Below are 24901 nucleotides of genomic sequence, written 5' to 3'. Positions count from 1 at the left end.
ATAATTCGTTTTTAAAATATTTAAATCTATCCTACAAACTTTGGTTTTGCATTTATATCTGAATCCAAGGCAAATTGCTTTTGTGTTCTCTGGAGTTACCATCTCTCTATGCTCTGACTTTTAAAGGTATAGGAACACACTTCACTTCTTTATGATATTGATTTAAATCCCCTTTTTTTCAAAAGAATTTTCTGTGACAGGTAGGATTTTGTGGTTGGATCATACTAGAAAAGCCCTGAAGAGAGTGTCTGTGTCAATTCAGAAGATCATAACCCCATGCCCAGCCACCATGGAGGGATCCTCAGGAAACATTACCAATTTCACAGGGCTGTCACCAGTGGAGCTTTGAAAAGAGCTATTGATATGAACATGCAGATGAAAGAAAGCAGAAACAAATTGTCTCCCAATTACTTTAATTTCATACTGATGAGACAAGACAGAATAGTTTTGGCTATTTACTCCACCTGTCAACCTCCCTGCTGTACTGCTTAACTTCTGTCGTTTAAACAGGAGCAGAGAGGTCTGATTCCAGGCAACACTGTGCCTGCGGAAAGGTCTGTGTGACTGATTCCCCACTACTGCCTGATCAGCCAGCCTCCATGTAGTGCTGCTTAATAAGCTTTCTTCTTCTCTTGACCTTCCCCTCTATGCTCTCCTTGACCACCTCCCTTGCTACCACCATACCACACAATCCTACATACTCCACATGGCTGCTCTGTTCCCTGAATACACTCAGGCAGCAACCCAGCATGTTCCCTCACCCTTCCTGCCTCAGGGCGTGACTTCCGACTGCTGACACCTTCATTTCCTTCCTGGAAGTGTTCTCTGGCCACTGGAGCTAACTTCGCCCACTGTAGTAGGCTGGCAGTGCTGGGGGTTAACACCCCAGGATCAGCCCTCAGAGTCTGAGGGGAGCTGGCAGATAAATACCCACGCTCCCTCACCCCTTACGGGTGGGGATATAATTCGGAGGTTGTGTTGTGCACTGGCTTTCAGAGTTTCCCCAGTGCGGTGAAACTCCAGTTGCCCACAGTGAGAGCTACCTTGATAACATGCTCTTTTCAGCTGACCTCCCAATTCCTCTAATGGTGTTTCTGTCACCTCCCAAATAAACTAATGGCATCACTGTCACCTCCCAAATAAACTATTGGCATCAAACCTTGTCTCAGGGATTGCTTCTGGGGGAGCCAACCCAAGACTTGGGTCATGCTCTTTCAGACCCTTAAGCATCTGCTCATGCCTGTGCTTGGGATGAGTGCCCTTCTACCCCTAGGTACCACCTCACCTGGTTAGTGAAATGTGTATATCCCTCAAGACTCCTCTCACTCGTCGCCTCTGCTGTGACTCTCTTGGACTTTTCGCCAGAGAGAGGACTGATGCTCTCTCAGCTGTGGCCTCATAGCATCTGGGATACGTGGAGGGGCAGTGTTGTGTGACGTGTAATTGTGTGGGCTTTGGAGACAGAACTGGGTTCACATTCCTACTGCACCATTCAATGGCTTGAACAAGTGGGATACGTGGAGGGGCAGTGTTGTGTGACGTGTAATTGTATGGGCTTTGGAGACAGAACTGGGTTCACATTCCTACTGCACCATTCAATGGCTTGAACAAGTGTCTTTGCCTCTGTCAGCCTCAGTTTCCACATCCATAAAATAGAGACAATGTAGATAAAAAAAATGATATCAGCTCAAATTGTGACGATTAAGTGAACTAATGTGTGTCACAGAAGCATTAAAATGGCGGCTTTATTTGCTGTTGACATAACTCTCTGATGATGTATGTCTCATTGCACTAGTTATTTACCAATAATCAGTTACATGGCACACATTTTTCATATTTACTGTCTCTGAAATTGGGATGTACCTCACAATCCATGGAAGCATTTTTTTCTTTCTTGGGGATGAATAAAATGATGATGCCTCTGACCAACGACTGCAGCATCTTGGATTCAGTGAGCAGCTGTGTGTGCGTCTTCCCCTCCAGGACGACAGATTCAATGTTTTCTCCTCATCACACACAGAGCAGTGCCATCTGCAAGCGTGCCCTGTTCCTGTCCTGTGTGTATCCTGCCACACGGCTCTTTTGTGCCCGCTCAGAAACTTGGAGGGTGAGAGTAGCCATTGTACAGAGCTAGCTCTCACATTATTCTGACATTTACATACAAATCCTTCAGAAATTCCAATACCTTAACTATTACTAAAATAACAAATTACTTACAGCATCTCTTGGATGAACCACTACCACAACTGAGAAGTTCTTCTTTAGGTATACTATAAGGCCTTCTAGAGCTGAAACTTCACACCTCTTAAATGTCCACATACTAACATAAAATAAATTTCTTCCTTCCTTCCTTCCATCCATCCTCTTACTTCCTTTCCCCCACTTACTATAAAAATACGTATTTATTTTTTACATCTCAGACACTGAGCTGGGTGTTGGGGACAGTAGAGTGAAGAAGTAGCCCCAGTCTTAAATGTCCACATACTAACATAAAATAAATAAATTCCTTCCTTCCTTCCATCCATCCTCTTACTTCCTTTCCCCCACTTACTATAAAAATACGTATTTATTTTTACATCTCAGACACTGAGCTGGGTGTTGGGGACAGTAGAGTGAAGAAGTAGCCCCAGTCCCAGCCATCAAGAATTCTTGTATGGAAGACAGTCCTTTCACAAGGTAGTTATAATATAGCTCAGCGAGTGCTCAGATAGTGGGAAGCACAGGGTCACTGGGTAGGGGTGGGGGGTGGCTCACGGGAGAGGAAATCAGAAAAGCTTTGCAGAAGGTGAACACTTGAACTGAATTTTGAAGGTTGAGTCAAAATTTTCCAACAAGACAAAGTTGAGAAAGACATCCCATGCAGAGGGAATAGAATGGATACATTACTTTTGTATTGCTATTGTGAAAAATTACCACAAATTTAACAGCTTAAAATAACGCAAACTTATAAATCACAATTATATAGGTCAGAAATTGGGGTGGGCTCAGCTGGTTTTTCTGTTTCAGGTCTCGCAAGGCTACAATAAAGGTTTTGACTGGCTTGGGCTCTTATCTGGAGGCGCTGGGGGGGAATCCAGTGCCAGGCTTCTTCAGGTTGTTAGCAGAATTAGGTTCATGTGGTTGTGGGACTGGCTGCTGACCAGGGTCATTCTCTGATTCTAGAGGCTACCACATCCCTGGCTTGTGGCCACCTTCATCTCCAAAGCCAGAAGCAGCAGGCCAAATCCTTTTCACACTTGGAATCTCTCTGCCCTCCCTTCTGCCTTGTTTCTCCTGCTTCCAGCTAGAGAAAGTTCTCTGCTTTTAAGGGCTCATGTGATTAGAACTGGGCCCACCCAGCTAATCCAAGACAATTTCTCTAATCCCATCTGCAAAGTCCCTCTTGCCATATATTCATAGCATATTCATAGGTTCCAGGGATTTGGGTGTGGACATCTCTGGGTGTCATCCTGCCCACCACAGTGGACAAAGACAACCAAGTGTGGTCAGTGATGGCAAACCAAAGGCAAAGCATGGGATTTGCTGGTCCCTGAGATGGGCATTCTGGAAGGGAAGGGAAGACAGACCAGGGAGCATCTTTGGGTCTTTTAGTTATCTCCACTCAGAAGAAGCTTTGCAGCTCAGAAACCATAGCCCACCATCAGGGACAGGAACACACGATAAGTCCTTGGTGTGCATGGGCTATCTCTACCATGGCTGCCTCCTTTGGGCCAGAACCCACACTTTGTCACCCTGGCATTTTGGAGAGTAGAGGGATTTGATAGAGGCTATAGATTTGGGCCCTTCCTGGGAGGTATCCCCACTTCCATTTCTGAGATTGGAGAACTGGAGGCTTGTACTGATCCTGCAGGCAGCTGGCGCGGGCTGAGCAATGAGGTAGAAGACCAGCCTGTTCTGGCCTTTCCTCAACACTCTGAATTCACACAGGGCATGAGAACCTTTTCCTGATGTCTTCATATTGTTTCAAGAGAGATAGAAGTATTTGTTTCAATCCCTAGTTTTGCTGGCTGCAGTTGGGATCAATTTTAAAAATCCAACCTGAGCCTGTGCTGGCAGTGGACCCTTTCTAGACAGAGTTGTCGCTGATTAGCTAAGACATGTACTCACCCCCTTACCCTTTGGAGATTAAGTGGTTGATAAAGTCTACGCACAAGATGACTTATTCCCCACTGTTCAATTTACAGTCTTTTCGTGGTTGATATGCCTGGTATTTTCCCTCACTTTTTTTTCCTTATAGCAGCCCATGTGTTAAAAAAGTATCTGGGTGTGAGGAGAAAAATCTTCCGAGCACCTGCTGAGTTAGGATAATACAAAACGTCAGCAGTGAGGGAAACTGTAACCTGTAAAGAGGTGAGGGAAATTATATCATGAAGATCAGAAGTCGCATGGCCCTGTAGACCCTTCAGGGCCATTGGCAGCTCCAGCCCTACTCTGCTGACTCAGCCACCTGGAAAACTTTCTGGCGCAAGGTAAGAGCATCAACAATGAACAAACATGTTCTGCCCCTGCCACTCCTGGCCTTCCTAGTTTTGAACTAGTGAAACCGCCCTGGGTATTAGTTCCTGCAAGCACTGGCAAGCTGCCCTTCCAGAGGCATGCCCTTCCAGTTATCATGTGTGCGAAGCCCACATGATAACTGGCTGGTGTGGGGAGATGATAATGCTAGGCCAGGCCTGAAGGTCCCTAATGCACGTCTCAGCCCCAGAACCATGTGCTTGCTCAGCCCGCTCCAGCTTTGTGTCACTGTGTGGAGTACCCTGTCTGTGACCCCAGCTAGGTCCCTCGCTGGCACTTGGAGGAAGCTGTGGGGCATTGTGCCAGCCAGCATTTGTAATCATACCTCGGGGAGAGCAGTCTGGTCCTATAGGTGCTTACTATTTACATATATAGATTTTATATTATCAAAGTGTAACTCAGATGAATCTCGAGGGAATTATGCTGAGTGAAAAAAGCCAATTCCAAAGGTTACATATTGTATGATCCCATTTATATAACATTCTTGAAATGACAGGCTTATGAAAATAGAGAACAGATTAGTGATTTCCAGGAGTTAGGGATTGGGGCTCAGGGTGGGCATGGTTATAGGAGGGCAACATCCTTGTGATGATGGGCCCATTCTGTATCTTAATGTGGTGGTGGACACATGAGCCTGTTATGTGACAACATTGCACAGAACTAAACTCTCTCTCTCTCTCTCTCTCTTTCACACACACACACACACACACACACACACACACACACCGGAGCACAAACAAAACTGGGGAGATCTGAATAAAATAGATTGATTGTATCAATATCAACATCCTGGTTGCCATACTGTACTATAGTTTGATTTTTCTGTATTATTTTTTACAACTGCATGGGACCCTACAGTTATCTAAAAATAAAATGTTTAACTATAAAAAGGGAAACTATAATCAATCATAAGCAAATGTTGATATTTGTCATGATTTTTTCCTTTTTCCCTCACATCCCTTTAATCAGATCATGATGGTAGATATTGACTTTAGCATTCACTGATGAATGTGGGGCATGACCTGCACACAAAGGCCTTGACAGGATGCAGCTCCTGTGTAGTTAGAACATAAATAATGTTGCTATCATTATTATTGAGTAAGGAAATGTGACTGAAGGGGGGATATTATGAGTGTGCAATGAAGACCAGCTTGAAAATGTAGACATAAATCTTTGCAGTATTTCTATAGACCCGGTCTATACACACAAAAACCTAAGCAGAGGATTCTGCTTCCATCTAGTGAATTTGCAGCCACCTCCTCAGCTGGAGTGGATAATTCAGGCAGATTGTTTCTGCTTGAGTGGTCCAGGTAATTGCAGAATTGATACCTAACTTTGCCTCCGTTTAGAAACCTTTAGCCTTTTCTCCTTAATCATTTCTTTGAAATGCTAAGTTTTCATTTCTTTTTCCTCTTTTAGGTTCCACCCTGTTTTAAAGATACAGTCAATATAGGAGTCATGCCAAGCTATATTATCCACATTCAACACAATTACAAAGAAAATAAATCACTCTGGAAGACAGTTCCCAGAAATTAATTATCACTTAGAAAGTGAATACAACAGCCTTTTGTTATCATGATAATGAAATCACTACCACCTTAATACTTGAGGAACTTGGCCATGCCTCTATTGAATTTCTGCTGAATAATCTGAGAAAAATTTTGCAATTTACTCTCCAAGGAAACTCACTGTTTAATACAACCACTATTTTTTTGTTGTTGAACAAGCAAGTGGAGTATCTAATGAAATACAAGTGGTTAAGGGTTTCCTTTGCTACTAAAAATGGATGAAAGCCCCCTGCCTTTTTTTCCTTGGCTATTATTTTGCATTCCACTGAAGTATTAAATCTATATTTTGGAGAAGAAGAACTGCTAAGATTTTTTTTAAATCTGTTAATAGGTTGGCTGTTCTCTGATACAGGCCTGGTGCCTTGCCGGCACTTTATTTGACATGCTTCATGAGTTGCTGTTTAGTTTAGATACTGAAGCAAACTAGCCTGTAAAATACTGTGCTGTAAATATAATCCTTTATGAACCTCTTGGGATAGTCCTTCTAAAATGTGGATTAAGATATTCCATGATTCAAGCCCATAAAGTGAAAAGTAGCCATCGCCCTGAGTAGTAATTTGCTTTCTGAAACCTTAGAATATAAATTGCCTTTGGCCTCTGCTCACTGAATTCTGAGTTTGTGTGTATGATGGCAACTAATGATGAAGTTTTAAAAAATAGTTTTTAAAAGGAGCTCAAACTATTTTAGGCTATCATGGTCTTTGATATGTCCTTCTTTTGCTTAGGGGCCATTTTTTTTCTTGTTTAAAGAGCCACCATATTTTACTGCTGAACCCGAGAGTCGGATTTTAGTAGAAGTGGAAGAAACCGTGGACATCATGTGTCAAGCCATGGGTGAGTCTGGAGAGGCTCTTGAAGAAGGAGCCATGATTTGGCGGAATGAAAATTATGTTTTTTCAGGGCAGAATGTTTATTGTTTTAGGGAGACATTGAGTGTGCTGGTTAAGAACAGACTTTGGGGTGGAGTAGAACTCAGTGACTGGTGTGTGACCTTGGAGAAGGTGTTTGACCTTGCTGAGGTTTTGCTTCCTTATCTGTAAAACAGGTAAGTATTACTAAAGGGGTGGTAATATTTACCCAAGGGAACAAAAAGGAGGGCTTAACCACATCCATACCAAGCAGACAGAGGACGTAGTCATGTTCTGTTGACTCCCCTTCAAATGCCCTGATTCCACAAGAACATGACCCCCCTAGACTTAGGAAAGAAAATTCATACTTATCCATGGGTGATTGGGACTGGTGACCAAATCTGTTCTGTAGGAAGAGAGATTATTTTGTATTTTTTGAATAGGAAATTTTCCTATTTTTCTGCCTTTTCAGCTTTGGGTCTATCAACTGGGAAAGAAAATTCATACTTATCCATGGGTGATTGGGACTGGTGACCAAATCTGTTCTGTAGGAAGAGAGATTATTATGTATTTTTTGAATAGGAAATTTTCCTATTTTTCTGCCTTTTCAGCTTTGGGTCTATCAACTCTTCCTTTGTTATTAAGGTAATCCCAACTCTCTTCCCCATGTCTTTATTGCTAGCTGCCCAAGGTCACCATTTCCTATCAGGCAGCACAGGTAGTTATATAAAACCCCCTAACAGAGACAGGCTTTCCAAGGCAATTTCATTAGTAAAACCTGTGTTTTTATTCTGGCAACTGTCAATAAATGAAAAACAATCCTTTCTTTTTTTGTTTATACCTGTCCATCTTAAGGATGGGTATTTTCTTCTACCCCCTATGAGATTGGAGGACAAGGATTAACACCAGTTTTATAAATCTTCAAAACAGCTCCATAAGAGAGATATTATTATCTCACTGTACACATATGAAAACCAAGCCTTAGAAAGCAAGCTTATATAACCTGCTCAAAGCACAGAGACGTGAAGACCAAATGAGATACTTCTGTAAAATCATTGCCCAGTGTCTGGCTTGTAGGAATTGCTCAGTAAGTACTGCGTGAGTAACTTACCGAGGGTCATATGGTAATGGAGACAAGATCCAAACCCCAAAACATCAGCTACCATAGCACATGCTCTTGTTGGGACACCTGGCTTCTCCCAGAGCTGAGGCCCTGGGACTTAGAACCAATACCATTTATCTGTAGGTACAACCTTGTGGATGTCATTTTTCTTTTCTGAAAATAAATGATGTGTCATTCTGAATAGTGTTGATGGCAAAGGCAGTGATCAGCCTCTGGCCAGAAGTCCCTTCCTCCCTATCTACTGAGGTCTGTGTAGCAACCACTCCTGCCTACAGAACTTGTTTCACAAAAGTTCTTGTACTCAGCTCCTGGTCAACTCACAATGGCCGCTATCTACACATCTGTTCTGTGTCTGTTCTTCTCTGCTCTAGCTCTACTAAGATGGCCTCAAGGGAGGGGGAGAAAAGGATGAGAGAAGAATAATATGAATTTTAAATGAAAATGTTTTCCTTACTGTGGTTGCATTGTTCTCCTTCTTGTATAAATGCCAGCTTCTTTAGGCCAACAACTCTGTGAATGTGAAGCTATAAAATATTTAAAGTGCTAATATTTTAGAAATAGGAGTACACAATACTGCAGGGGATAAGATTTCTGTTTACGACATTAAATTGCTTCAAAATAGATATACTACCAGTTCCCTATGCTAACAATTACTTTTCAATAAATGACAATCTTAAACTCTCCCTTTGACAAGAGAATGCTTTTTTTTTTTTTTTTTTGCATGATTTCTACAGGGTAAACTGCTTATTAAGTATAGACTTACATATTAAGCAGTTCTTTCAACATTGCACTGCCATCACATAATTTACTGCTTTCTTTTAATTTTGACAATGAAACTAAAGTAGCATGTGAAGTGGTCATTCTTTATGAAAGCTACATCATTTAATTGCTATTATGAGATTTTACATGAATTGGTTATGCTTTTATCTTGAAGTGGATTTTTAAAAATTTCCTGATTTAATGAAAAGTGACTGGAAACATAATTAAGGTAAAGAACAGAATCTGAGGATATATTATCTTGAAATATTCCAAGACATTAACTGTATACATTAAGGTAGATGTCTTGTACCTACCTACATAGCATCTTGAATGAAGGGATTTTGATGTGCTTTCCACTGAGTCTGTTTTTTATTTAACTCCATTTTATATTTAGGGAAATCGAGATTCAGAACCATCTGAGATTTAGAACTAAGTCTAGATATTTCCTCATTTTTCCATGGGCCCACAACAGATGACAGGTGTACATATGCCTACCATATTTCTGGACTTTGTTATCTTGTGTGCTTTGGTCTGGTTTATATAGAGCCTCTGCTCTACCCAATTTACCCTTCTTGGGTGGGCTCGACTCTCCTTGACATCGGGAAGGGTCAAGGAGAAGTCTCCAAGGAAGCAGTCTTCCACTATTGCTAGTCACACTAGCCACCCGGAGAAGTTGTCAAGAGAAGGAGCCTAGTGCTTCCTTGGTCAGGGCTTGTCACAGGCCACCAGGGAGAACAGTGTGGCAGCATTCATTCGTCAATGCCTGGTTTATATGTACTGATCGCAGCCGCGTAGGGGATAAGCAACAGAGGTCCTCATGCTCTCACGCTGAGGACAGTCCCTTTCATTTACAACCCTGGTTCTGCCCCCTGACAGCTTGTCTTTTGTCCACCACGTATACCCCTCCCACACCCAACCCTCAACCTCTTTAAGGGTGGAGCTGGCTAGACCATGTGTAGCTCTACCCTCATTGACTTGGGCCTTGTTTCTTGATGTAATGCTGTTGAGATGAGGAAAGAGCCACTAGGAGTGGCACTGTGCATTTAGCCTCTGTCTGACCCTCCTGTCCTCTGGGTCTAACTCTTCGCACGTTCTTGGCTCACTCCACTCTGGGGTACAAGAATGGAGTCACCCTGCAGCCCCTCCTCCTCATCTTTCTGTACTTGCATCTGTCTCATGGACCAAGTCAACTTTTCCTATGTCCACAGTGTCATTCCTCTTATGTCTCCTCAACCTCTAGCCAAATGCATCTATTATACTTGTTACTTAATACAATAAATCACTTCTCTGACACAGTAGAATTCCATTAAGGCCCGTGATATCCAGCTCCTTCGACAGAGGGTATTTAAAAACGACACTCATTTTTATTGTTGTTAGTTGTAATAATGAATAGTGATACTATCCATTCAAAGCATAAGAGTTGTATATGTATGTATGCGTGTGTGTGTGTGTGTGTGTGTGTGTGTGTGTGTGTATATATAGAAGCATGTCTAATCCTCGCAGCCTTTTTAGATCATGAGGATTACTCCCTTACCCATATATGAGGGAGCAGAGAGATAGGTAAAGTACTCTGCCCAAGACCTGCACCCTGCCTCCTGCCTTCATGACCCTGTACCCGAGCTTTCCTGTGCAGGGACAGAATTGGGCACTACAGACCAGCAGAGAGACCTTTATCTCCATCTGAATACTGAAGTCACTCATAGTTGGAATCTTTCTTTCCACCAAGAGCACAAACTTGTGTAGGTTCAGAGAAGAGCTTGGGAAGATCTGCAGCCCAAATGTCCAGAGTTCACTTCTGTTCTTCCTCTTAATGCTTCTTTGTGTTGATTCCTTCATATATGATGAGAAAAATAACTCCTTACAAGGTGGTTTAGAGAACTAACAGATGAGAAAATGCCCTTACAATACCACCATTTTAGCCTTTGAAACAGTTTTGCCTCAATCCTCATGAAAGGAATTCTCCTACACAGGGGTCCCTCTTCCCACCCTCCAGTGGTACAAGGATGCTGTTTCCATCAGCAAGCTCCAGAATCCTCGGTACAAAGTGCTCTCAAGTGGAGGCCTGCGCATCCAAAAGCTGCGTCCAGAGGACTCCGGGATCTTCCAGTGCTTTGCCAGTAATGAAGGAGGAGAGATCCAGACCCACACCTACCTGGATGTAACCAGTGAGTACTGCCTATCAACAAAGCCAGACCTTCTGGACTGGGCTTTTAGGCCAGAGCTTCTGAACATCTCCCTATATGACACACACCGAAAAAGGTAGTGTCTGTTCAGCCCCCTGAGGTAAATGGACAGGGTGATGTGGCCAGAGGTGACCAGCTGAGGAGGATCACACCTCAGCCACACCCAGACCCATTTATGGGTCCCATGGGGAAGCTCTGCGGAAGCCCATGAACAGTGAAGACACCCTGGTAGTGTCTGTTCAGCCCCCTGAGGTAAATGGACAGGGTGATGTGGCCAGAGGTGACCAGCTGAGGAGGATCACACCTCAGCCACACTCAGACCCATTTATGGGTCCCATGGGGAAGCTCTGCGGAAGCCCATGAACAGTGAAGACACCCAGTTGTCTCCCCAATCCCTGGTGCCCTCCCTGTTCTTATGTAAGCCTTGGTTTTTTTTCACCACTGAGCCCCCCCTTTTTCTTGAGAAATAGAAAAAATTCCCCATTTTTCTGACAGAATTGGAAGAACTATTGAGTGAATAGCTTACTCCTAATCTTTCTCTTTTGATCTTTTTTCCATTTTTTATATTCATTCTCATTTTTTCACCACTGAGCCCCCCCTTTTTCTTGAGAAATAGAAAAAATTCCCCATTTTTCTGACAGAATTGGAAGAACTGTTGTGTGAATAGCTTACTCCTAATCTTTCTCTTTTGATCTTTTTTCCATTTTTTATATTCATTCTCTATTTTAGTTTTATTGAACAATTATAGTTCTTTTGTGAGTTTCTTTTATTATCCCATTAATAGAAATACCATGGCACTCCGTCTTTGAAAAATAAAATAAAGGTAAAGGTTTTCATTGTATCTGTGGATTTTCTTTTTAATCTCCCATAGTTGTAATATTATTCTAAAATGAAGTGCAATTTAGTGATTATGGAATTATACCTTTCATGTTTGCCCTTTTGGAAGCAAAATGCCGATATCCTCAGGTGTGGGAGATATTTGAGAACGCAAATCCATGTCAGTGTGCGCATGGCTGATTCCTCTCATCAGCCAGAGCTTGTGAAGAGACTGACAAAGTATTTAAAGATCCATATATATATTCTGGTAAACTAGGGGTTATTTTCTTGAACCTTGCCCAGGGGTCAAATTTGTCCTACAGTTCGAAGTGTAGGAAACCAATATTGCTTCAAGCAGTAGAAGCAATGCCAGGTACTTAAGCAAGAAACTGCGTTTTGATCTATTAGAAGTATTTAATGCCTATCCTGCAGTTGTGGGCCAGGATGTTCTGGAGCAGGGATTGGCAAGCTTTTTCTATAAAGGGATTGATAGTGAATATTTTAGGCTTTGAGGGACATGGTCTCTGTCACAACTACTCAATTTTGCTGTAGTAGCATGAAAGCAACCACAGATGATTCATAAGTGAATGGGAGTGGCTGTCTTCTAATAAAACTTTATTTACAAAAATAGGTGACAGGCTGGATTTGGCCCACAGGTTGTAGTTTGCCAACTTCCACTCTGGTGCTCTAGTGAGAGAGCTAGGAATTAGAAGAGAAAGTGAGCTAGTGTACATCACTGAATTACTCTCAACCTCAGCTTTCCCATCTGTTAAAATGAGAGTAAAACCCAGCCCACTTTACAGGGTTCTTATGAGAATGAGATTGGAAATTTAAATGAAAGTGCTACTTAAACTGGTTACCATGGCAATTGATCACACCATGATAAATGATAATGATAATACTAAGTTATCTGTTCACTAAGTACAGGGTTTTGCAAAATGAATTTATTTCAAATAGAAATACCTTTAAAGAAAGGAAAATGTGTGTTAAAAAATCAATGTTTATTCATTGATTTAGCAAATGGTTATTGAGCGTCTGTGTTAGACATTCTGGGTTAGGCTTTGGGAACACGGCTATGAGGAAGACAGGCAAGGTTCCCCAGCTTCCAGGACAGAGAGTCATGAGGGAGGAGAAATATAGTAAAGGACAAGACAACTTCAGCTAGCAATGAGTGCTGTAGAGAAATAGACCAGATGAGGCGACAGGGTGACCAGGGGAGTCTCCGTTAGACATGTGGTCAGGGAGGGTCTCTCTGAGGTGACATTTATGCTGAACCTGAAGGCAAAAAGGAGCTGGTCTTGTGAAATCTTGGGGACATAAATGTCATGGGGTGGGGGCAGACTGCAAATACCTTGCTCACACATGTCCAAGTGAAGGGAGGCAGGTAGGATGGAGCCTGATGATGAGCAAGGCAGCTGTGGTAGGAAAGAGGTTAAGGCGACTAGCATGGGCTGGAGGGCCGAGGCTCAGCAGGAGGAGGCCTTAGGGAGCTTTGAGCTGGGGAAGGGCTTGAAGTAAATGACTTCAAAAGAGACAGCTTCCAAAGAGCACCCAAAGGCTGGTGCGGCATCCACTGTGAGGCCAGAGCAGATGCACTGAGACCAGTTAGGAGGCCCCTGCATCACTAGGCCCAGCCCAGGACTCAGATAGCTGCATGAGAGGTGGAGAGAAATGACCATCCAGCTTCAGGATGTGCTTTGGAGTCACTAAGACGTACCTGTGGTTTGTAGGGATTCCCTCAGGTGAAGGAAGGAAGAAGCAGGCAGCTGTGCCTCAGTCTCCTTGAGTCCTGCCTCTTCTTCTTCTGGAGGGCATCAGCCCCAGGGGCTCTCACATGAGATCTGGGAGATGCAGATCACTGTTGTACAGGGATTGATGGTTTAATTGTTACCAGAGTAGCACAAAGTTAGGTGAGCCCTAGCTGAAACCAGCCCAGACTACATAAACAAGAAGAAACCCCAACATTTGGGGCCCAGGACACCTCCCAGAAATTGACCTTTATTGAAGTTCCTGAAACCTGTTTATTTTAACTTTGAGAGCAGATCCTAGAAAGTCATCTTGGGGATGACATTTTATATTCAAAAATTAGCTTTTTCTTTTATTTAAAGAACAAAAGCAGTTTGGCTTATCTAAATAAATGTCTCTTCTCTCTTTAACATTCATGTAAAACTGCTTTTCCTGGGCCCCTGTACTTTCCCACTTGTTCTTTCATTACATCATGAAACTGTATTTTCTGTCTAGGCTGTAAACAAAGGTAGGTAATACCTAGGAGACGAATAATAGAGGGTTATAGTCACTCCTGAAAGGTTTTCATTTTTTATTGCTACAGTTATCTTTGTGATTATTTCTATAAAGTCCATATGGACTACTCCACCAGACTGGTTTGAGCATCTCTAAGGGACAATGCACTGATCATTTCGTTGTTTAACTCCTCTACTCAGATATAGCTCCAGCATTCACCCAGCGTCCAGTGGACACCACAGTTACTGATGGGATGACAGCCATTCTAAGGTGTGAGGTGTCTGGGGCTCCCAAACCTGCCATCACATGGAAGAGAGGTAAGTAGTATCCACTATCCATGCAACAGTATCCATGCAACAGCATGGCCAATGTGGAAAATGAACCTATTGGGCCAGTGATTGTATTTTCTTATTTTCACTTTTGTTCATTCATTCATTCATTCATTCACTCAATAACGATTAAGTAACAGTTTATGGAATGCCTACCAGGTGCTAGATGCCAGAGGTACAAGGATGAATAGGACAGAAAAGACCCCTGCCTTCTAGAAAAGGAAACAGACATTAACAAAGTAATACTAATTGTGCAAATATCACTCTTCTCTACCTAAGCCCTTCATAGAGTGCCTTCGGCCTGCTGGGACTCCTTAAAATATTAAATATTAGATTTGAAGTAATTCTGCTAGCATTCAGTTTTCTCATTTGTGAAATGAAGGAGTTCTTTCTTATAATATTCAAAATTAAGAATCGTGTCCTTTTTTTTCTTTTCTTTTTTTTAAGAAAGACATGTGAAAGACATTAGTTCCAGCTGTGTTTTCAGTTCCTGTGAAGGGTTGTGTCAGTCACAGGCTGTCTTTGTAGTTCCCACAGCCCCTTCTAAAAGTTAGGCATATGTGCCCATAAATTAGGAGTGCACAGAGTCCATCCTTAACAAATCTGTGCTGAATTGTGTTGACTCACATATTTTAACTAATTATGCATGATGGACTATATTTGGGTGAAACTTCAAAAGTTTTATCTTTTCATGCTATGAGAAACTATGTGGTGGCTTCTCAAAGGTATAATTCACACACTCAAACATAGCTTATAAACAAATATATGGGAAACTACAGATCAATAAGAGGGGTGGGTTCTTTTATTTCATATATTTTCTTTTTTTTCTTTCTTTCTTGATTTTAAACATAATAGCTTTATATGGAAAAATGTCACTTGCATATAAATACAAAGAAAAATAAAAAGCAATCACCCAAAAAATAACAATCATGTACATGGATCATTATTTGTTTAAGCATGTCTGGCTATGACAAAGACTACTGCTAAGGCCTGGAATCCTCACAGCACCAATTGTCTAGCTCTTAATCCTGTTCGTGACACCAATTGTAAAGCTAGGCAACTACGCTAGGTATCACGGCTCTTTTACCTGCCAGTAATCCTGCACTGACTGGGCCAATGGTTGAGCTAGGGCTGGGTCTGGAGCTCCCAGACCCCTCAAGCCCATTCACAGACTGGGTCACAAACCCTTCACATGCCAGGCTGGGTCACCAGACCCCTTCATGCAGGTCTATGAGCTAGGTAACCAGCCACACAGTCCTTGGAAGCTGCAGGTCTGGAAGAAACATGGCCACATGGGGCAGGTGCCTGAAGCAGTAAAACATCAGCCAAAGTGGTTCCGCCATGCAGGCGAACTTACTCCACCCACACACACAATGTTACCAAACAACCCTGAACCACTCCAAGGCGAGGGGAGCCTGACCAAATTATCCTATTTTCCAAAAAAGCATATCTTTCAATATTGGACAATTAGGATGTTCTTGGTTTTCATTATTCTAAATAATGCTAAAGGAAACTGCTTCAGTTATTTTTATGCATAAAATTTTCACTTTATTCTGATTATTTCCTTAATTATTTTCTTGGTTGTGGCTCTAACCATTACCTTCTTTTCTTTGAAGTGTTATGGCTCTTATATTCCTGTTTTCTCTACTGTCTTCAGGAAGCCACATTTTGGCTAGTGGCTCTGTCCGGATTTCTAGGTTCATGCTTCTTGAATCAGGGGGTCTGCAGATAACTCCTGTCTTCATCCAGGATGCTGGCAACTACACCTGCTATGCAGCCAACACAGAGGGATCGCTGAACGCCTCTGCAACACTAACCGTATGGAGTAAGAACCAGTCTGTGTGAACCATCTATTAATCATGTTTTAATCACCATGTCATCTGTGCTTAGGGAATGTCAATATGCCCTTGGACTCTCTAATTTAATCAAAGGAGAATAACTATTTTTACAACTAATTTATAGAAATCTGTTGAGTAATTAATTTTTCAGTTTCTAAAAGAATAATTAGAAAATGTAGTCAAAGGGGCCGGCCCGGTGGCGCACTGCTACAGTGCGCCGCTTGGGAAGTGCGGCAGGCGCTCCCACCGAGGGTTCGGATCCCACATACAGACCGGTTTCCCGCTCACTGGCTGAGCGAGGCGTGGGAGCAACACCGAGGATTGCGATCCCGTTGCCGGTCCCGGTCCGGTACGGGCGCGACACTGAGGGTTGCGATCCGTTGCCGGTCACGAAAAAAGACAAAAAAAGGAAAAAAAAAAAAAAAGAAAATGTAGTCAAAGATTTAATGGGGATGTTTTAGGAGAGATAAAAGATTGACTTAAAGTCAGTAGAGTAGAAATATTATATACCAAACTAGCTTGAATGACAAAATTGATATGTTGGTTGATTTTATAAGTGTTTTATAAGAAAAACAAATCAAGAATTAAAATCCTAAAGAAAGTATATTTTTTTCTATACTAACACTGTGATCAACTAAAACACTTCTAGTATATTAAGTATCGATGTTTCTTGTAGATTAGGAGTGAACTGAAAGAAAAATCTTCATTATTTCTCCAGTTTTGCCATTCTTATTTTATTGATAGTAAAGATTTCTGAAATGCAGAATAAATTGCTTTCTAGAACATAAAGATTGGAGTACCAAGTATCCACCTCCCCACCCCTTTCTGTAGATTCTATTGCCAATGTACTTTTTCCTTTCTGCTTCATCGAAATATGTGTTACTAAAAGCTCATTGTTGGAAAAAGCAAAAGACAGTGTTCACTAACAGATTTTCATAAAGCCACCTGTATGAGGAGAGAAAGTTTTAACTTGCTTGAGTGAATAATTTGTTAAAATGCCATCTGTGCTTAAAGAAAAACTAAATCATTGTACTTTATTTCATATTTGTTTAGCATTTTCAATCATATAGTTTGTATCTGCTTTGGTAAATGACCCTTTCTAATTTATTAGGTGTTCTAAAAATATCACAAGTTCAAAAGAAATTAATCCAAAATCCTATAATATTGTCACATACTGAAAAAGAGGTTTTGTTACATTTAGTGGTTGACTCTGCCAACCACCTCTGATTCATCATGTATCCCTAAAAATTAACCATACATTTAAAAGCTTGTGAAAAAGTATTGTGTGAATCTCTGTGGATCCCTCACCAGAAAATTTTGTACATCTGTTAAGATTCAAATTATAACAACACTAGAACGACTGGTATAACACTTTGGTGGCCCACAGAGCGTTTTCTCATACTTTGCCTACTTTAATCAGCACAATTGTTAGTGATGTTAGCATTCCCTTTCATAGACAAAAAACCGAGTTGTTTTTCCTGATGCACTATTAGCAAGCAGTCACGATGGGCCTCGAACTTAGTCTTGTGACTCCCAAGTTCTGGGCTCTGTCTGTGGCACCAGAGCAGCGTCCCCCTCAGAGGTGTGTGTGGTGCGGGGACACACATAGCATGGGCTGTCTGCAGGGCAGCTGTGGAGCGTGGGGGGCCACAGGTCTGGGCGGAACTGTCAGGCCTGTGCTTAGCACAAGACCCCACCCCATACTAGCTCTGTGGTGTTGGGCTGCATGGGCTGTCTGCAGGGCAGCTGTGGAGCGTGGGGGGCCACAGGTCTGGGTGGAACTGTCAGGCCTGTGCTTAGCACAAGACCCCACCCCATACTAGCTCTGTGGTGTTGGGCAAGTCACTGTATTTCTGAGAATCTATTTTCATTCCTGAAAACTGGGAGTAGTAATATTACAGCCCTCACAAGATTGTTGTGAGAATTAAATAAAACAACATAAATGAAAGCACTTTGCAAAGTCACCCAGTGCTATATGAACATTAGAAATTACTAGAATGATGATTATCTTGGGAAAGAATCTAGATTTTAAACAAGAGTGTAGAAGCTAATATGCATTTACATATGATGTTCCATTCTCGTTTTCTTCCAGTGTTTGAGGTTAAATACTTAGAAGGAGCAGGGTGGACTGGCTGACTTTGCTGCAGTGTGGAAAGGCTTGTTTTCAATTCCCTGAATATTTCTGAGCATTTGCACTTACACTCGTTTTGTCAAGATAAAACTTGGAGGTTTTGACGTCAGATGACCAATTCATTACCCCCTGAGGGTGGAAACTCTCAAACTTGTAATTTCATCTGAGTTGTGACTTGTGTTTTTCCAGATCGAACCACCATCGTTCACCCTCCCGAGGACCGCGTGGTGATTAAGGGGACCATGGCCACACTGCGCTGTGGAGCCACTCATGACCCCCGGATTTCTCTCCGGTCAGCTCAGTCAATTTCAATGCTTTGGGGCTTATTAATATTCTGCAAACTTATGAGTGAAGTTGAGATGAGAAGGAAGAATTTTGGGAACTTCGATTTCAGCTGCAGATCCCTGATTATGGCATCTTACTGTCATGAGCTCCATCATTAATCACACAAATCCCATTTTCCACTCCAGCCTTATGTATTATTTACAGTGAGCTATGTTCCACTTCATGACTTCAATACAGCTTTTCATGATTTTTCTGCCAAGGTTAATACACTATCTGTAAAACGTACTTGTCAGAGGCTGATAGTTAATGAGAGAAAAATCCAGAGGGATCGAATAGGATTTCAGCAGTGTTTACACGGGGGCTGTGCAATACTCAGGAGGGGTTTTCTCTATGCCAAGGATAGTTTCATTGTGAAATGGGGAGTGAGGGAGACTTGCATGCACATAGAAGAAAGACATCCAAAGATGTCTAACCTACTTAGAGGAAAACATGTGTAAAGAAAGGAACTGATAACTTGAAGAATTGCTGAAGGAATTGTAATATCCTGTCTTTGCTTGAATTTAGACTGGGAAGGTAACAATGAAAAACATGACACTCTTGGTAAATGCATAGCAGCAGACAAGTGGCTATCAGTAGTGAGCTTTTTCCTGAAGAGCAGCCACTTTCAGAATAGTTTTTAATTTTCAGAACAGCCTTGAAAATAAGGGCCGACCCCGTGGCGCACTCGGGAGAGTGCAGCGCTGGGAGCGCAGCAGCGCTCCCGCCGCGGGTTCGGATCCTGTATAGGGATGGCCCCAGTGCGCTCACTGGCTGAGCGTGGTGCGGCCCTTCACAAAAAAAAAAAAAAGAAAAAGAAAAAGAAAAGAAATCAAGAAGGAAAGATCCAATCATCATAGTATTTTCACTCTGGCCTTAGCCCAAAGGACATGCGGTTAGCCAAATGAGTGAAATTAAGATGACTTTCTACTTCCTGGAACATTTCACTTTAGAGGGGATGGCTGTTGGACACAAGCATTATTAACTGGATTCAGTGACTAAGCTGTTCTCTCACTCCCCTTGAGGGTGTTTGGCAAAACATGAGTTTCCATATCTCCACCTGGCTCTGTGGAGTTCCCCAGGGCTCAAAAACCAAATTTGGTTGAGTTACAAGAATGCTGGGCCGGCCCGGTGGCGCACTGGATAGTGCACTGCTTGGGAAGTGCGGCGGCGCTCCCGCCCAAGGGTTCGGATCCCACATACAGACTGGTTCCCGCTCGCTGGCTGAGCGAGGCGTGGGAGCAACGCTGAGGGTTGCGATCCCGTTGCCGGTCCCCAGTCCGGTACGGGGGCAACACTGAGGGTTGCGATCCGTTGCCAGACACGGAAAAAGACAAAAAAAAAAAAAAAAAAAAAAAAAAAGAATGCTGAATGCAAAACAAAACGAACAAACAAAAACTAGCAAGTTAAAGATTACCTAGAGAATCCTTGGAGAGCTGTCTTAAGACACAGTTATCATGCCTGGAAAAGAATTCGTTCATTTCTAAGTGATTTGGAGTATGATTTCAAGAATGAAGAACAAATAAGTCTGGTATTCTGCTACTCTGACAGCTTAGAAAGAATCCCCTTGGATCTTTGTGGTTTTCTTGTAGCTTTCTATATATGATTAAATTGGAGCCCTCATCCTGAGAAGGAACTGGATTGTGCACTCTTGGGGCACCCCTTGTCCCAGGGTTTCTCTGCCCTGAGGAGCACCAGGCCCTAAGTGATAATCATAGCTGAATGCTGCTCCCCAGAGTGAGCAATCTATTCATTTCCTTCTTGTGGAATCAATCCTGTTCTGTCTCAGGGTAATTTCAGATAAGTAGTTTGTAAATGTCTGTGCTCTATGAATATGAAGGCTTTAAAGAACTGGGTACATTTTGAAAATCTGATCAAATTATTTTGGAAAATAAAAACAGCACTTTCATCTCATCTGGTAGTGAACAGTGGCCCTGTCCAAGGACGTCTAAAGACTGGATAGGCTCTTAATTGATTCTGTATTTGAAAAGAAAAATGTGCTAAAATTGCCATAGATAAACGTTAAATGAGAAAGAAATGCAGTTTTAAGGACAATTTGCCAGAATGGTTGGATTTAAGCAAATGTTTATGGGGTAAGGTATATGTTTTTTCAGGAGTTGCATAATTTCACTCTGGATATTTTTAAACAATCATTGCCTTCTATCCAGACAACACTCTGGTCCTCCAGGAACATTGCTGGGACAGGAATGTTAGATGCAGTTTTAGTAAGTGACAGGTATGCAAATGATTCTACAGACTTTCCATCTCTAAAATACAGACAAGATCAGACACATGTTGCCAGTCATCTTCATTGTCCTGTTTTTAATTTCAGCATCTACTTTTGTATTACAACCAAGATACCTGATTGCTTTTCTTTCTCTCTCTCTCTCTCTCTCTCTCTTCTTTCTTTCTTTCTGTCTTTCTCTTTTTCTCTCTTTCTTTCGTATATGTTAATTCATATACCATAACATCACCCTTTTAAAGGACACAATTCAGTGGTTTTTAGTGTATTCACAAGGATGTCACTTGCTTGCTTTTTAAGAGATAGGGAAAGACCAGTAATCCTGTTCCTGTGGGTTTTGTAACACAAGACTCTCTGCTTGGCTCACAGCTTTGTTTGGAAGAAGGACAACACGATCATCACCCCATCTAGCAGTTCTAGAATTGTGGTGGAGAAGGATGGGTCCCTCCTCATCAGCCAGACGTGGTCAGGTGACATTGGCGACTACACTTGTGAAATTATATCTGAAGGAGGGAATGATTCCAGAATGGCCCGGTTGGAAGTGATGTGAGTTCTGCAATGATTGGTATTAACCAGCTCCTAATGATGTGCATGACTGCACTCAGCTGGCACTCTTCCAAGTGACTGTCACTTAACATGTATAATGCTCACATTGTGCCCCAAGTCAGCAGTCCGAGGCTAGCATGTTATGCTACATAGCCATGTACATTGACAAGGTTTTTTGGTTTTTGTTTTTCTTGTAATTTCAAATCTAGAATGCTTCATCCATGGTATAAATGGTTTGATTATTGTTTTTCTTTCCTCCATTGATCCCTTTTGTCATATATCCCCCATTGACACCATATCATGATACGCTCTGTTTACTGTATTGCATTTAAGTAACAATAAGTTCATTTTTCCATTTAGTGGCATCAGAGCTTCTGATTGGTGAGAAGCTTCAGGGTCAGCTCACTGAGGCGAAAGTATTCCCCTGAAAGCCAACTAGACTTCAAGTTTAAGTTAGTCCCAGCTGTCTCTCTGTGGGTAAATAGATACTTTCCATTAAGTCTTTTGAAATCCTGAAAATAGCAAGCAGCTACCTATTACTTCCAATCTAGATCTTCCTGGGGGTCCAGGGAGCCCAGGTGGGAAACCGTTCATATCTTCTACGTCTGCTCTCTCTTTTCCTCAGTTCCCTCTCAATCATGGAGCAGGAAACTGAAATGCCTGCTGACAAATCTTATTTTTCCAACACATATTTATTTGCTTTTTAAAAATTGTGCCCTCTCAGATATTCCCTGAGCACTTGAGTGCAAAAATAAAACCTGGAAATAAAGAGTCAAAGCTGTCAGGGCAGCAGCAGCTCCAGTGGCAATGCCAGCCCATCCATTCCTGGCTAACATTTGACATGCAGGGCCATTTTAAAAAAGCCATTTTGAGAGATTTTTCTTACTGGACTCTACTCATCTTGATCCAGGAAGGATTCTATATACAAAAATCATTCCCTAAAAATAGAATTTGAACACTTGAGTACAAGGACCATGTCTCATTTGTCTTTGAATCCCTAGGCTCCAGCCAAGGGAATTAAAAAGGAAAAAAGTGCTTGGTAAGTGCTAAGTGCTTGGTCTTCTGTATTTGTTGTGTGCATGCATGAGTGAACGAACAAGCAAACAGCTTTCCACTAGCCTCTATTTGTGGAATTTAAAAGGTTAGTGATGTATACCAACAAATCCAGAAATCCCTGTTGTACATGCAGTACCTGAAAAAAAATCCATTCCATCTTCTAGTCTGTCCCTGTCCAGGGTGATCTCTTGTTCTTTAGATGTTAGTTATCTGTTGGGAGTAAAGGTCATCCTAGTTAGCAGTAGCCCTCATGGCCCTAGAGGATCAGCTGGGTGCCCCAGTGCTGTAGCCAAAAGGCTACCATACGGATAGTTCTTCAGTGTTGTAAATGTGTGTGGGAGTGCCAGGGTCTTTTCACCCCGTGCCTTCAGGCATTGGAGCCTGGGCTCTTTCTGCCCTTCCCATGCCCCACAATACTCCATTCAGTGGGCCTCAGCCATCTGCTGACTTTAGAACTTAGCTTGTGTTTTCTGCTAGCTTCACCTGAAGGGCTCCTGCTCATACATCTTTTAGGATTCAGCTGCAGGATCACTTCCTGCCATTTGGACACCAGAATGCCTCCTGCAGTCTGGCAGTGCTTCCCAGCATCTGGTTGATCCTCCCTCATAGCAATAATCACACTGGGATGGATGAGTATATCTTCATGGTTCCTTTCCTTCTTGACACAGAAGTGCCTTGATGGCACAGTTTTGCATTTTGACTGCCTTCCATTGTTTGGTATGCAATAGGCACTTAATAACTATATGTTGATTAGTTGGTCAGCTGAATGCATGAATTAATGAATTAATATCTGTATGTTACGGGCCATTGACGAGCCTCCTGCTGATTCCGCTCTTACCTTTGATGTTCACATCCCCCACCCCCGTACCCCAGCAAACCCATAAGCTCTGGTCAGGTCGCTCTATCAAAAACCCAGTCAGTCAGTGCCCAAAAGCCTTTGTCTAGCTCTGCTCCTGTTTCTTTCCTCCTTCCTTCCAATATCTCAGGTTGGGATTTTTTTTTTTTTCATTTCGACACTGTTGGAGGATATGACCAGTGAATTTATATAATCCATTGTGCTTCTCACATTTTACAAACTACCTTTGAGTACTCTTAGATCATCCATCGTTGCTATCAAATAAATAAGTGTTAGCGGTTCATAAAGACTCTGTCAGCAGAAGCCAAATTGCGTACTTCCAATATAGCACATTCTTTTTATTCTGCACAATTTTTATGTCCTACTGATTTACATATCTTCCCTACTATTTGCTTATTTGATTTCCTCTAAGTAAAATACATTTTTCAGCAAATGTTGCTGTGTGTATAAAATAATAGGCTTTCTGTAAAAGACCTCATCTCTAAATATAGAAATATTTGCAGATTTATGATTCAAACCAATTTAGGTACAACTGGTTATAGAATTGATTTGGAAGACAGTTGTTCCTTGTAAATTGTTAGTGTAATAAGCACTCTACTCTTCCAAGTCTGAATGAATTGGGAAAGTTGTAGGTTCTAGCATGGTATGTCTTTAGATGCAAACAGATCTTGACATCGTAATGACAATAGCAATGATAATAAAAACCCACAATTGCAGGGCATTTTTTGCTTCTCAGAGAACTTTCAAATCAGGCTCAGTAACACTTCCATACTTTACTCAGATGATACAATAAGTAAATAAATAAATAAGCAAGAAAAAATCTCATATTGCAGAAGGGACTGTGAGAGGTACTTATGGCTAAATAGTGTCCTTCAAAAGAGCCTGAATGCCTTTTTCTCCCTTGCCTCTCCACTTCAGTTAAAAGCTACATTGTTAAATATATTAGGAGCATTAGAAAGGAACTTATCAAAAATAGACCATCCTTTGGCTTGTTCTCATGTATGTTTGATCCACATTTAGTACTTTTGCACGCAACTTCGTCTCTGTTGAAGCCAGGTTGGAATGGTAACCCCTCACACACATGACAGTCCTGGCAGGGCTGTTGGCCAACAGTGATGCCACCTTTGAGTGAGGCTGCACACGAGTCCCTGCCCACCTCTTTCTTACTGATTGTGTGGCTGTGGGCAAGTTTTCTCAACTTGTAAACTGGACATAATATCATTTACCTTAAAGGATTATCATAAGGGCTGAATGAACCAGTGTTTGTGAAATCCTGGTGTGGAACCTAGCTGAGGATGAATACTCAATAAATCCTAGCTCTTATTGCTTCCTTACTATCTTATAAAAGAATGCCACTCCTGCCTTCATCAGTGGCACCCCCTGTCTCCAGAGCCAGCCAGTTTCTATCCCCTTTCCCCTATTTTAGTTTTGACCGTGGTCTTATAACATCTGATGCAATGTGTCTGTTTGCAGCTTACTCCTCCATGCCTGGCACAGTGCCAGGTATATAGTAGGTACCCAGTAACTCT

General features: G+C 42.0%; 1 protein-coding gene across 1 annotated transcript in view; it reads left to right on the top strand.

Moving 5' to 3' along the window:
• Positions 1-24901, top strand: part of LOC103600286 (protein sidekick-1-like) — a gene marked incomplete at its 3' end in the record, with an annotated part of 115624 nt that overhangs the window by 55726 nt on the left and 34997 nt on the right. Inside the window, exons 4-9 of the mRNA XM_008584520.1 lie at positions 6834-6917; positions 10784-10978; positions 14254-14370; positions 16040-16207; positions 18541-18643; positions 21284-21460. Of these exons, the coding sequence (XP_008582742.1) occupies positions 6834-6917; positions 10784-10978; positions 14254-14370; positions 16040-16207; positions 18541-18643; positions 21284-21460 (844 nt within the window). The remainder of the gene's footprint in view (positions 1-6833; positions 6918-10783; positions 10979-14253; positions 14371-16039; positions 16208-18540; positions 18644-21283; positions 21461-24901) is intronic.

Source organism: Galeopterus variegatus, unplaced genomic scaffold (assembly GCF_000696425.1).
Source record: "Galeopterus variegatus unplaced genomic scaffold, G_variegatus-3.0.2 Scaffold3294, whole genome shotgun sequence".
NCBI classification, from domain to species: domain Eukaryota; kingdom Metazoa; phylum Chordata; class Mammalia; order Dermoptera; family Cynocephalidae; genus Galeopterus; species Galeopterus variegatus.
Note: the sequence above shows the minus strand (reverse complement) of the source record. Positions and strands in the feature narration are given on the sequence as shown.